The sequence below is a fragment of the Bombyx mandarina genome, chromosome 06, assembly GCF_030267445.1.
Source record: "Bombyx mandarina strain Sakado chromosome 06, ASM3026744v2".
Taxonomy (NCBI): domain Eukaryota; kingdom Metazoa; phylum Arthropoda; class Insecta; order Lepidoptera; family Bombycidae; genus Bombyx; species Bombyx mandarina.
In genome coordinates this window covers 2,875,164-2,889,739 of record NC_143213.1, presented here as the reverse complement: position 1 = coordinate 2,889,739, position 14,576 = coordinate 2,875,164, and the positions used below count along the sequence as shown (strand labels likewise).

The 14,576-nt window shown below is 35.9% G+C and overlaps 1 protein-coding gene across 1 annotated transcript in view; it reads right to left on the bottom strand.

Annotated features, from left to right (window-relative positions):
• Positions 1–3,526: 3,526 nt before the first annotated feature.
• The window catches only part of CCHa2 (neuropeptide CCHamide-2), a 37,612-nt gene continuing 26,562 nt past the window's right edge, over positions 3,527–14,576 (bottom strand). The window contains exons 3-6 of the mRNA XM_028170407.2: positions 10,417–10,490; positions 7,679–7,808; positions 6,497–6,567; positions 3,527–4,604 (exon numbers count right to left, since the gene is read on the bottom strand). Coding sequence (XP_028026208.2) covers positions 4,545–4,604; positions 6,497–6,567; positions 7,679–7,808; positions 10,417–10,490 — 335 coding nt within the window. The 3' untranslated portion in view covers positions 3,527–4,544. The remainder of the gene's footprint in view (positions 4,605–6,496; positions 6,568–7,678; positions 7,809–10,416; positions 10,491–14,576) is intronic.

The window sequence follows — 14,576 nt, the reverse complement described above, 5'->3', positions numbered from 1 at the left end:
CTCCAGTTACTGATGCTACTGCTTAGCTGTAGACCTTCCGTCGTAGCAGTCCGAAATCAAAACTGGAGGATGTTTCCAATTTTAAATTCTGTTATTAGTATATAGTATTAGATATACGATCAACCATTTTCACTTTGCCTATTCTCTGTCCAATTTTTTGAGTATAACAGCTCTATAAGTAATAGAGACTTGAATGTTGTCTCAGGGCAGCAGCACACGCATCCATATTCAAATATGAAACTGTCAAATTTAATGTATGCGCCGCGTAATGCCTACCTATTAATGAAATTATCTCAAAAGCGAAATTTTGATATTTCGACAGGACCATTGTTCTGCGTAATTATTGTGAAGGGCTTTTCATATATTGTGGTAAAAATACCGTGAAAAAGCCTGGAAAATGGCGAGGATTTAGAAAACTTCAGGTCATTCTTTGAATAACGAAATATTTTACTATTTCACATTGCAATCAAATATTATATGTCCAGTTAAACACATACCAACTAAATTAATTATAATGAAAGGCTATCACTTAAAATATATTGATTGCTTTTTTAAAACTATATTTTACTCACGGCTTGATTCGCGTTAAAGGAAGCTAGTATATTATTCAGGATGAAGATACCTTATGTCTCCGATGATTCCTATCCGTGTATGCAAAATTTCTAGATGACTCTAGGTTAGGTAATTCTGGTGAGTGAGTGCAACAAAGTATGCTCGCAATTATCTATACTAATATTATAAAGAGGAAAGATTTGTTTGTTTCGAATAGGCTCCGAAACTACTGGACCGATTTGAAAAATTCTTTTTCCATTAGAAGCCGACATTGTCCCTGATGAACATAGGCTACTTTTACTAAAAAAAAAATAAAATTTTTTTTTTTTTGGTTTCATGTGTGTTTTAATGTTTCCGAAGCGAAGCGAGGGCGGGTCGCTAGTATTATCATATTTTAGTATGCATTTCTAATGTTATGTCTATGTTTTTTTTTTTGTTTTTATGTACTTCTTTCTTTGATTCATTCTCCGCATTCATGTACCCATCAAAAAGTTAAAATCGTTTACGAAATTCCCAACCTGAACAGACAATACGCAAAATGAGCCAATAAAACCTGATAGAACGTAAAACGTTGCAAAAATTAACTTTGCAAACATACTTTTCTAAATAAAGCTCATCTCTATAGCACACGCCCGTGTAATGTTACGTCCCGAATTTTATTATACTCTCATTAAAACTACGACGTAACAACCCTGTTGAACAAACTAAACGGAATGTGTGCCAGATTGCGAAATAAACGCTTTAATACATTTAGGAGTTTGCTTCATAATCGAGAAATCGTTTAACTTTTTATTTTCCATTTATTTATTGACTATGCCTTATCGGTTCTGGGTCCTCATGATCCCTTACGATGGCATGACACGGACCTCGGGAAAACACCCTCTGCCCAAACTTGAACTCCTTGCTCTTTCGGGGATGATGATTTTACTGCATGCAAGATTAAAGATGAAATTGATAAAAAACGAGTGAGTGAATGGCTGGCTGGATATATGATGAGAAAGATGAATGGATGAAGATGGAGATGGCATAGAATTGGGGTAGCTTGCCTCAGCTGATGTGTCCGTCCAGATCCCGGTATGCCTTATCAGAACCCGTTACCTTATTTATAGTAGATATTTCGTTTCCAAGTTCTTGCTTGGAGCGTTCATTCTCGATTAGGCCTTGCTGTTGGCACAGCGTATTTTCAGGGACGGGTAGATGTCTTGGACCGGTCTGTTTCTAATGTGGAATAATCATGGCCTTAAGGTTGGAATGCCATTAAATAATGCAATTGAAACTTTCAAATTCGTGTTTTGTGTCATCAAGTTTTGGTAACTACGATAAAAATAAATAAATCTTTATCTTTACTAATTATAAAGAGGAAAGATTTGTTTGTTTGTTTGTTTGTCTTGAATAGGCTCCGAAACTACTGAACCGATTTGAAAGATTCTTTCACTGTTTAGAAGATACACTATTCCTGAGTAACATAGGCTACAATCTTTTTTGAAAAAATTAGGGATCCTTACTAGAACTCCAATAATGTAACCCAATGTGTAAAAAAATTACCTAAAATATTCTTTACATCGCGGGCCCTGCGAAAACTATTGATGATAGAATAAAATAATGTACTACGACTTTATAGAACACATTATTATTTACAAAAAGTGTCGCGACAGCATAATATGTCTAACTACTTTGTGCCGCAATAAGTGTTCTTTTATTTAAAAAATAAAGCAACGTCAAATATCGTTGATATTTTTGTTAAAGACCCGAGCGGAGCCGGACCGGGCCGCTTGTAAATAAGTAAAGTCCAGTCACTATTACATCTAAGACCTTAAATGTTTATTTAATGCTTAAGACGAGTACTTCCCGGGTCTGCCAGCCTCTGTCCGTCGCTGCTAATAGTATAACACCCCAACATGAATAGCACACAAATGTTCTTCAAAAAATTCCCCAGGTGCTAATCTCAGTGAGGGTCGCTGCTATTCAAGTAGAGCTTTCCGTAACCCTTTTTTGTAGCACGTGATTTTTTTATTCTTTTCTCGGACAGCGATAGTGACTGATACATCATTTTTTATATAATCGTAATGAAATATTAAACCTTTCTACACGATATTAAAACATCCACCATCTAAGTGTGACGATACAGAGAGTACTGAAATGGAACCTATCCGATGATTTGCAAGCGAAGTAAATTGTCCCGTAGAAATAAGGACACCCTACAAAACTTACATACGTCCGGTCATGACCTATGCAAGTGTAATGTTCGCTTACGCGGCCCGTACTAACTTGAAACCCCTTCAAATAATACAATCCTATTTTTGCAGTATAGCCGCCGGAACCCCATGGTATGTCAGAAATGTGGACCTCCAGGACGACATAGAACTAGAGTCCATCATTATGTATCTACAGTCGGTATCATTGCCCCATTTCGAGAAAACGGCACGACACGAGAACCCTCTTGTCGTAACCGCTGGAAACTACATACCCGATCTTGTAGACCCAATGGTAAACAGTCCACGTCGCCCAAAACACGTCATTACGGATCCTTCCGATCCGCTAATTGTGCTTTTAGGTACCCCAAGCACCGTTCATCGCTTTCGTCGAAACCGTCGCTTGCGACGAAGGGCTCGACAAGTAAATTAACCTACAGACACAGCCCACTGAGTTTCTCGCCGGATCTTCTCAGTGGGTTGCGTTTCCAATCCGGTGGTAGATTCTGCGAAGCACTTCTCTTGCTAGGGCCAGTGTTAGCAAATTCTATCAGGTTGAGCCCGTGAGCTCACGTACCTACGTCCGGGCGTAGCTGGCATACCTCCTTAGACTACCAACGAATAGGTAGGAAAAAAATGTATGTTGTGAAAGGCGATTGCTTTTTTGGTAAATATTTTTGTTATGTTGAAATCTTCTCGATACTGAACACAAGATTTACATAATTTCAGCAAAAAACAAAATACAGATTATGAAAAGGTTTCTTAAATAAAACACGTCATTCATATTGTACTAACCATTTAATATTTAGGTACATAAAACTTTTCGTATTTTAAGATTACAGCTACATTCTTGATGGTAAACTTACGTCTGAGAAATAGCAATTCTCGATATAACATGTACCATTTAATATAATTCTATAATACAAATAATTATTTAAATGTTCGATTACAGTCCAGATATAATTAGAAACATTAAAAAATATTAATTTCCACGCATCGAGACTGTCTCTATTAAAAACATCAGAGTTTTTTTCGCAAATTTATTTCTTTCGACCAAGCGTATTTGGATGGTTTTTATGGTAATAGTTAGACAGCCTTCACTGTAATTCACATTAATTGTAATTTATCAATGATACATTTAACAAAAACAACGGAACTTTAAATTAAGATTTCTTTTGAAGATAATAAAAGTTCAATGAACGATGTTTATAAATTTTGCGATTTAACTGGCAAAGGGGTCTTCTCCTATTTAATTTATAGTTCACACTTACAATATACTTCCAGCCTTACACAGAGATTGGATAACACCTTGGCTGCGGCGAGTAAAATCATAAGCCTTAATCTGTTGCGGCGGCGGGTTGAAATGCACCTCCAAAGATATTTCCGCCAGTGCATTGCAGGTCTTTTTCCACCCAACAGCACTAAGGTAGATTATAATGTTATAACATAGCGAAAACATACTGTATACAATCTGTAGCACATAGTTGTCAACGTCAAATTCTTACAAACACCTCAAATAATCGGTCCGCATCAGCGAGAGGGACATAACTATCTTTGTCCGCACCAATAGTTCAATGTTGGCCGGTTCCGCAGCGAAGGTGTTAAATAACCATTATAATTTAAACTTGTTTTATAATTGACGAACATTGAAATTTGTATAGTAATATAGTCTGAATATATATATTATAGTAATTTAACAAGTATTATCGTAATAGAAAAACTCTATATATATAACGTCACGTGTGTGTTTTGTTTGTTTACGTCATCAATGATTAAGAATTATTTGGGGGAATTTTTGATTTAAATCGTTTCTAGGAAATACTCGTCGTTTGTGTTTTGCGACCGTCGGTAGTTGTCCATCTGTGGGCAAAACAAATATTAATATACTCGTACTGATGTCGACAACGTTCACTATTTTTTAAATTGCTTAGATTCGGTAGGCAGCGGCTTGTCTCTGCCCCTGGCATTGCTGAAGTCCATGGGCGACGGTAACCACTCACCATCAGGTGGGCCGTATGCTCGTCTGTCTACAAGGGCAATTAAAAAAATATATAGATGGGTGGACGAGCTCACAGCCCAACGGGAGTTATATGGTTACTGGAGCACGTAGACATCTACAATGTAAATGCGCCACCCACCTTGAGATATAAGTTCTAAGGTCTCAGTATAGTTACAACGGCTGTCCCACCCTTCAAACCGAAACGCAATAATAGGCGGGGTGGTGGTACCTACTCATGCGGACTCACAAGAGGTCCTACCACCAGTAGTACATCTTTAATTTAAACTATTTTTACGGAATAATTTCGGATATTTTTTAATACACTTTTATATGATACGATACGATAAATGTTAAGTATTCCAAAAATATCGGATATAGTAAAAAAGACTAGAAAAAACAGAAAAAAATACAAAATTAACAGCGTGAAACGAACGCGTCGAAGATACTGCGTTCGAATAATGGCATAGATTTTTCAAGTTAATAAATATCAAATACCCATCAAAAACAAAGCCATTCTCATATTATTTAATCACATAGTCGTGAAGCAAAGTTAGCTCAGACTAATTATATCTTCGCACCTTCGTCGAGATGCAAACTGTTGAATAATGCAAGACTCATGTATGCTTCTAACTTCAAACTCTATACCTGTACAGATGTGACGTCACTTAATAATAATTGGCTCTTAATAAAGAACCATTATATTATTTAACTGAGACTTTAATAACTGAGATCAAATCACGCATACGGTCATTAAGCCCTAATTTACGATTACCTGGTCTGTGTTATGGGTACAAGAGACTGATAAACATACTTATATATGTCTAAATATATACATAAATAGATAATAAATATACAGACAAAGCGCAAATAAACCTGTTCATCACACGAATGCTTAGCCGATGTGGGAATCGAACCCACGACCCTTGGTGCAACAGTCAGACCCGCTAACTACTGCACTAACTAATACCAAATCAATCAGTCAGAATTTAATAAAAGATATAATATATTTTGAAGACAAACAGATCAATGTTTTCGGTTCGAATGTAAAGGCGACATATCGCCCTATAGCCCCAATTAGGATCATTGAGACAGCGGTATAATGCTCTGTCGAAAAAATACAATAATATAGTGTATTCTCCAAATCATCACGTATATATACCATCATCATGCCTATTTCAGCCGCGTATATGCCATACGCTTCAGTTTGGGGCATCAAGCAACCGCTATTAATCACAACTGAAGTTTCAATGGTAAGTTCCAAGGATTAACACTATTCTCAACATACCTTAAAACCGATACAGAATTTAGAGGCCGGGTTTTTATTTATTTATTGCTTAGATGGATGGACGAGCTCACAGCCCACCTGGTGTTAAGTGGTTACTGGAGCCCATAGACATCTACAACGTAGACGCGCCACCCACCTCGAGATACAAGTTCTAAATCTCAGTATAGTTACAAAGGCTGCCCCACCCTTAAAACCGAAACGCATTACTGCTTCACGGCAGAAATAGGCAGGGCGGTGGTACCTATCCGCGCGGACTCACAAGTGGTCCTACTACCAGTAAAGGATGCTATGTGAATGACGAAGAAGTAGTGGTAATAGCTGGAGGTAACTTATACGTATAACCTTCCAATATATTTATATTTTGGTCTTTCATATAAAAGTTTACAATATATACATTATCAAAGCAACGAGCAAGTTTGTTTTACATTTCTTTTGAATATCGTTTATGTTGTGTACATACACACTTACCCAATGTTTGAAGATATTCCTAAGCTTGTACTTCATCACGTCTCTGGCAGCGGCGTCATGGTCGTACACACCTGAACAACGATAAAATTCTAGCCTTAAAAATTCAAAAGAACTTAACAGATTTACATTAATTATTTGTGGTACAATGGCCAAATTTCCAAGGGACCTTATCGTGTGATTTCACTATAGCTTCATACTAAGGCTGATGGAAATTTTCGTTGATAATCATTCTTTCATTTTGTTTCAATGGATACAGAATCTCTTGGCCACCTAGTGTTAAGCGGTTACCGGAGCCCTTAGACATCAGGAAAGTAAATGCCACCACCCATATTGAGACATGAGCTCTACGCAAATCATGGGACTTAGGTACGCAACTACTGAAGCTAGTGAATGATTTGTAACGATAATATCTTGAACATGATCCTATTGAATTATCTGATGGTTTTTTGTGACGCGGCTACTGGAGCTGGACATTATTGGCTACCACAACGTGAATGATTCTAACTGATAGCTTTAAGACATGAAGAAGCAATTTCGCTGCCGTTTTAAAGAGCAACTCTTAGACCAAAACGCGAGGTCACTCCGCTACGGGAAAGTGTAGAAACACCGATAATGGAACCAAGTAAAAAAGGCTTTCCAGGTAACTTGTTATCATCAGTAAAACTCTTTTCTGTAATGTTTATAGAACTTTAAGCATATTTAGGAAGAGTTTTCTCGGTAATGCGTTGGAACCGTAAAATTAATAATTAAAAGTTGTATTTGACGACTTCTAATTATTATTCTTTCTTTAAATTTAGAGATTAAGTAAATTAAAAAAACGCAATTAAAGTAAGTAGAGCACTGAAGTGGAGATGAACAGGACATATGTATCTTAAGAGAGAAATACGAAGAATGGCACAAAATAATTACAGAGCGTACACACGGGACGATTTTAGAAAAAAAGGACAGCAACCAAAACGTTAGGAAGATGATATAAAGAGTATAGCCGGATATATATTGGAAATCTTTAAAAGAGGCCTTTGTCAAGAGACAATCTCTTTCAAAAAACAAAACAGTGAGCGGCGAACGTAATACTTAATTATAAGCTAGATTTAAATTTAAGGTATAAGGTATAAGTCAAAAATATTGTTAAGCAAAACAGTAATAAAGGCTTATTCATTATTAATTCTTTCTTATCCGAACCTCCATCCCTAATAGGAATGATGTCGTCGCCAGGCTGCAGCACGTTGTAGCTGGAATGAGGGTACCCTGGGTGCGGAGGAGTCTCCTCTTGACCGAGCTGATGACGCACCATCATATCCTGATTCGCCATCTAGACAGAGTCAAACGTAATTATATATGAAAACGACAGTTAATTTGCTACAAATATAATTAATTAATCTGGTCAAAATTAAAATTTTATACTAGCTGACCCGGCAGACTTCGTGGTGCCTCAATCGATAAATAAAAGACACATCAAGGGGACACATCAAAGGAAAAACAAAATTGTTTGTTTTTATATAATTCCGAGCTTTTTTATATTTTCTTACCTTTCAAACCTTCTCTGGACTTCCACGAATAATTCAAGACCAAAATTAGCCAAATCTATCCAGCCGTTCTCGGGCTTTAGCGAGACTAACGAACAGCAATTCATTTATATATATATATATAGAAGATAGATAATAAACGAATTTCCTACTGTCAATAAACAAACAGACCTTTTTCATTATATTTCCTTATAGAACCGCTAATTTAAAGTTAACATTTACGAATATAGCAGCATCGCCTTGTTATATTAATTATTATATTTAAAGAATATTTGTATATGTGCGTATGCAGAATGCAGAACTGCTTATGTTTGGATATTTATTCAAATATGTACCACGCTTATCAAAGACACGATCAATACTGGTAAATAAATAAATTATATTTACCTTCTTCTAATCGGTTTAGTTAGTTAGATTACATTTAGTTATTAGTCAGAGGCTATACAATTTATAGTTAACTGGTGACGTACAATAAAACTGTTATGACTAATAAATAATATACAGAACCTTAACGAATTAACACAGTTAGTTACACAGCTTTGAGATATATACATATGTTAGTGTTAAAAGTTCAATTAAAATATACCCTTTTTTCGTTAACTCCAGGAATCAAAACTATCTGACTATGTAGGTTTGTTTTCTCAACCGGTCTAACGCATTATGAAATGTCTCATGTAATTAGGGGCGAGTTCCCATACAAGGGTTCCAGTTCAAACCGAGTAAGTAGTTCATACATTACATGTAGTTTATTTACGTCATAACACCCCTAAGTTTCCATTAAGGACTTTATTTAATTTAAAGTAAGAAGTTTCTTAAAAGTTTGTTGTCAAACAATTACGATAGTTATATGATGGTTATATGAAACTTCGAATGTTTTAAGATTATCTATAATTTATCTAATAATCTATTTGCCTGAGCTATACTGAAATTGGCTATTGTGGTCTTAAATACAGTTCTACTATCGTTATTGATATGAATTGCTGTCAAGCTGTCAATCGTGACTGAATCTTTCAGGTCCATCACCGTCAGACTTTTTTAAACTCAAGCTCGTGTTAGTACCACAAGCGCATTAACACAGAGATTTGAAAAATTTTATTGAGCATTTTATCTTCCAGTTTGTTCTAATTTTCATTTGCTGAAAAAATTAAAGTCGACTACCAATTGTCACAAAGTTTAGCAATAAAACTATATAATTGAAAGCGAGCGAATCAGATCTTGTCTTTTGTTGTTTTTCAAATTAATCTTCCTATATATCTTTCAGCCCGCCGACGTCCGCTACTGAACCTAAGCCCCTTTCCATGGTAATTCATAAAAATATACGCATAGTTTTATCATTTACTATTTCATATTCCAGAGTTTTGTCGGCACGATACGAATTTTTTATCATGTCTATTCCAACCATCACCTTTATTTGCAAGCAATCAATTTGTTTACTATATCAACGCCATTGGAATGTACTTAATTTGCTTGATTAAGATAACGGGACGTCCAGACATTTTCTCGTATTGTTCATTCTCTTTATATTTAGATACTTTATTTTTTTATGGGTATTGTGGGTGACTCACATGTATTGTATGGTATAAGTAGTTATAAATCTTTTATGAATAGATATGAGTTAGAAGGGTTATTTTGATAATATCCTGAAAAGCACCCCACGTTTTTTTTACAATAAAATCATTTTTTCTTACACTATTTTTAATTCAAATATTATCAAAATTTATTTTCTATTTTTTAGCATGATTTTCTATAAAACCGTATTTTGTTAGTTTTTTTAAACTATTATTTATTAATTATTGCTTTTTGTTTCGTGTACCGCTTGTGTTACTTAGACTATCTTGTTTACTTTCTCCTTCTTTGTATATTTTGTGTTCGTCTTAAATAAAACCTTTCTTTGTGTCCTTTTGTGTTTGCAAAGACATCATAATATAACGAAAGACGACTAAAGGTATCAAAGTAGAGGGCGACTTAAAAATACTTGGATGGATTGTGTGGAAAAGGATATGTGATGAAGGGAGTGAGTGCAGAGATGATGTATGATAGGCTTGAATGGAAAGAAAGGTCATGCTGCGCCGGCCCCACGTTGTGGGATGAAGAAAAGAAAAATAAGACAATATTTTTCTTATCAAATTTCATAGCATACTTTTTCTTATCAAAATTTCCTAAATACAAACCAGACATTACAATTTAGGTATATTGTTGTAGGTAATTTTTTCAATGCGTGGAATTTAAAGGATGAAAAACACTTGATTTTTTAAATTTAATTAATGATTTTGTTACACTAATTTAATATTTGTTTATTATTTTCATATTTTTACCGTTTGAACTTATTTATACAGTCTTAAGGACTCAAGGATGCTCAATGGTGGTAAAATTTAGTTTTTTAAGAACACTTACATCCATCGGTGCAGGTTCGCCTGATCTCTTTCCATGCCCGCCGAAGCAGGAGTGCCCAAATGCTGAACAGCCTCCTGCAACAAATATATCCCGTCAAAGATCGCTGATGCCTTAATGATATGCATTATGATATGCATGCTGACACTGAAATGGCAGTAAACTGATGTCTAATTTAATATTTAGATTAGATGCAAAAAATCCATTCTTCCCATCTCCGACAATGGTAACTAGCAAACAATATTTATTAAATTTTAAATTGTCATATGCCAGTATTGTATTTTTATATTTTACATCGTGTTTATATAGATATTTTTTTTCTATTCTATCAGCCCACAGACGTTCACTCCTGGACATATGTCTCCCCCAAGCCCCGCCACAGATATAGATATGATGAAGCCATAATTCTGAAAACTCATTTGAGAAAATTTGATTGTCCCCGAAAATAAAAACTGTATTAGGGAACAACAACAAATTGCTTTATACTCTGGCCCTAACGTAACCAGTGTGTATTAAATCCTTCGTGCATTAGAATAGAATAATAATTTATTATCCTCATATACACATGGGAGCGAACTGTGTTCAATTTTGTTGATCGTCCCACAACGACTTTGCGGAGTTTTGTGCAAATGTTTCGGGTATAGACTTTGTATTTTGTAAACGAAGTTTAACGGGATTTAATTAAAAAAGTCATTTTATTGCTTTCAATGGATTTCGCTTGATATATTTACTTGAATCTCTGATATCATTGATGGAAAGGCGAACCGTGATCTTGGCAGTACCAACTGTCAAGCGTGCGCTTTGAAGGCTGATATAGGCGCTAAAGGTAAAATGGTGACTTAGCTCTCGTATGATGCGTGTGAACGTTGTGTTTTTCTATGGGTTCTGTTAATAGTGTCTAAGGCGAGCCGAGAACTCGTTCAGAAATATAGTGTAAAATAGCCGGCCGGATTTGAATAGTTGAACGATAAAGTCAAATTATCTTTTTATGTTCAAATCACTTTTTATTTTGCCTATCTATTGCTAGTTACCTCGAGCGGTTATGCTAGCTTCACCGAACGTATAGGCGAGCACATGGGTTTCAGTCAGTTACATACTTTGCTAACATCTGCCCTACCAAGAACAGTGCTTCACTGAATCCACCACCGGATCGGAATCAAGACCCACTGAGAAGATCCGCCGGAAACTCTGCGGGTTGAATGAAGTTACCTATGATATCGTGGGTGCGTGGGTGTGAGTGCGTGTTATCCGCATTGAGACTTCGAACCCACTTCTCGAGGTCGATTATCTCATTCGCGTTGTAACACTCTTAACATTAGCTGATGTATGACCCATTAAATGTTTAACTAGCCAACCAGTTCACTGAACCAGTCTTACGCGACGTGCCCTTCCTCGCATTCAACGGGTTCGAAGAGAACGGTGACCGGTGCTTGGACTACCTAAAATCGGAGAGACTGGATCAGGAGGATTCGATATAACGTGTGATCATTCACGTGGCGCACGCTAATATAAACACCACAAATCTTTACCAAAGAATAACAGTAACCGCAAAAAGGTTCATTGTCTGCTTGAAAAAACAGGCGATTTTGCGAAAATTAAAATTTCTTCGAATTAGAAAAATATATATTAGTGTTATTATAAGTGTTACGTGCTGGGGTTCGGGATAAATAAAATTCCACCGAAATATAAACTAAAAACTGTATTCAACACTTAAAACACTGAACAAACACTTTAAAACTCTCAATTCGCTTGCTCCGCTTCGCTTCAGGTGATCCGTTCGCTGTTTCGCTTCGAGTAGTTCCGATTACTGACTGACTGCATGCCATTTCTGCAACGCTTTTATAGCCGATACCATATCCCTAGAATTATCAAGAATACTCCACACATTTCTAGTATTGTGTTTCCGCTATCTGACAATAGACCTTAGAACTTATATCTCAAGGTGTGTGGCGCATTTGCGTTGTAGATGTCTATGGCTTCCAGTAACCACTTAAAACCAGGTGGGCTGTGAGCTCGTCCACATACCTAGGCAATAAATAAATAAAAATAAAAAAATAGATGGCGTTGTACTACTCGAGCGTTCTAGGTGCTACTAGATCCTTCTATATTCGTTCGACTATTCGGCGATAGATGGCGTTACTCTTACCGGCGTAACATAAGCATGGCAATGACGTACATCCAATTATAGTTCGAGTTCATTCAAAATCGATAAAGTATAAATTCCATTGAATATAAATATTGGAGCACTTTTGTTCGAAGCCGTGTCAAGGTTTGCAATTGTTCATTTATGATTCATGCTTATTATTTAATGCGTATACATAACTATATTACCTATGTTTTCAAGTGACTTGAAAAAAAATTATATGCAACTTATCAAAAACGAATAATATTATCTATCTGGTCACTATAAGTCCGTTTAATGTTAAGGACAAGAGGATTTATTTATTCCAAATCATAAATTTTTACAATACTTTACTTTGGTATAATATTAAGAGAGGAGTAGTTAATGCATTAGTAGCAAATCTGTTACCACTAATGATATAGTCATCATATCGACAGGTGAAAGGCTATTTAGCTTAAACGACGTATTTGCAACTATACAGAAGAGCCATTTAAAATGTAATTTTTGGTAAAAATATCATGACCATTTCTCAGCTAGGTCTCTGATGCGTGTGCAAATTTTCAAATTAATCGGTGAAGTCAATGAGAATGACTTTCAAACGTTCCAATAGACTAACTAGCCCATTGATAAAACCCACTGAGTTTCTCGCCAGATCCTCTTAGCGGGTAACATTATTTAACTGTTGCATATGAAGCAGGCGAGCTCGCGATCCTTAAACGTCCAAAATACCTAATACCCCCCTTAATTCTATACGCCGAAGAATGGCCATACGGAGCCATTAACACTCAATCCCGTTCATCGTTCTCGTCGAACCCGTCTCTTGCGACGAAGGGCTCGACGAGTAAATTAACCCACAGACACAGTACACTGATTTTCTCCCCGGATCTTTTCAGTGGGTCGCTTTCCGATCCGGAGGTAGATTCTGCGAAGCACATCTCTTGCTAGGGTTCGTCTTAGCAACGTCATCAGGTTTGAGCCCCGTGAGCTCACCTTCTAGCCCAGTGACGCGGACATGGTCTCTCTAGACCATTTTTTTAATATTTTTTTATTGTTTACATGCGTGAACGACCTCACAGTCCACCTAGTATTAGGTGGTTACTGGATTCCATAGACATCTACAACGTAAATGCGCCACCCACCTTGAGATATAAGTTCTAATGTCTCAGTATAAGAAGTATTAGAGGAAATAAAAACACACACACACACACACACAATATCGAAGTCGCAATTAAAGTCCGCAGCGCCTATTACCAATCTTTCTCCAACTCTCTAACTCAAAAGGAAAGATTATAAATCATGTACGACATAAACAATCTAAACAAACAGTGCAACTGCATAGGATTACTAGCTAACGAACCTCAAATCCATCTATACGCGACTGCTCATCCGCGCGGACGCTGGAAAATCTTGAAATAATGAAAGAATCCGAACCTTTGTATTTTTAGTTTTCCATAATCCAAAGTTCTTTTTATGTGCAACAAACCACAATGTTTGCGTAGTGGAGTCAAAAAATAAATCGGATTGCCAATAATAAATAATTGGTGCAACTAAATCAATAAATAAAGATAAATAAATAACTATATATCTATATATTAATACGTGACGCAAAAACTTTGTATCCCTTTTACAAAAATTGCGAGGACGGAGGAGTATGAAATTTTCCACACTTATAGAGAATATAGAGAAAGAGTGCACAATGCTAATATTTTTTTTAAATAATGCATAAAAGATACATTAAATTAATAAAGTAAACATTACACACACTACATACCATGTATTTGACACACACACGCATGCATACTATTTATTGTCAAACTTTTGTTCTTCACGCCTGTGGTCAAATCATAGACCTATGGTCAAATTGAGAATAGATTAAATATTGTTTGTCTTTATTAATATTTTTTATAGTGTAGCCTTGGCGAAATTTGTGATTATAGAAGTATAAAATACAGTCATAATAGTGTACAAACTTACAATTTCAATTAATCATTTTTTTCGAATTTCGACTACTGCGGGACCTCTAGTATATTTAACATTGCAT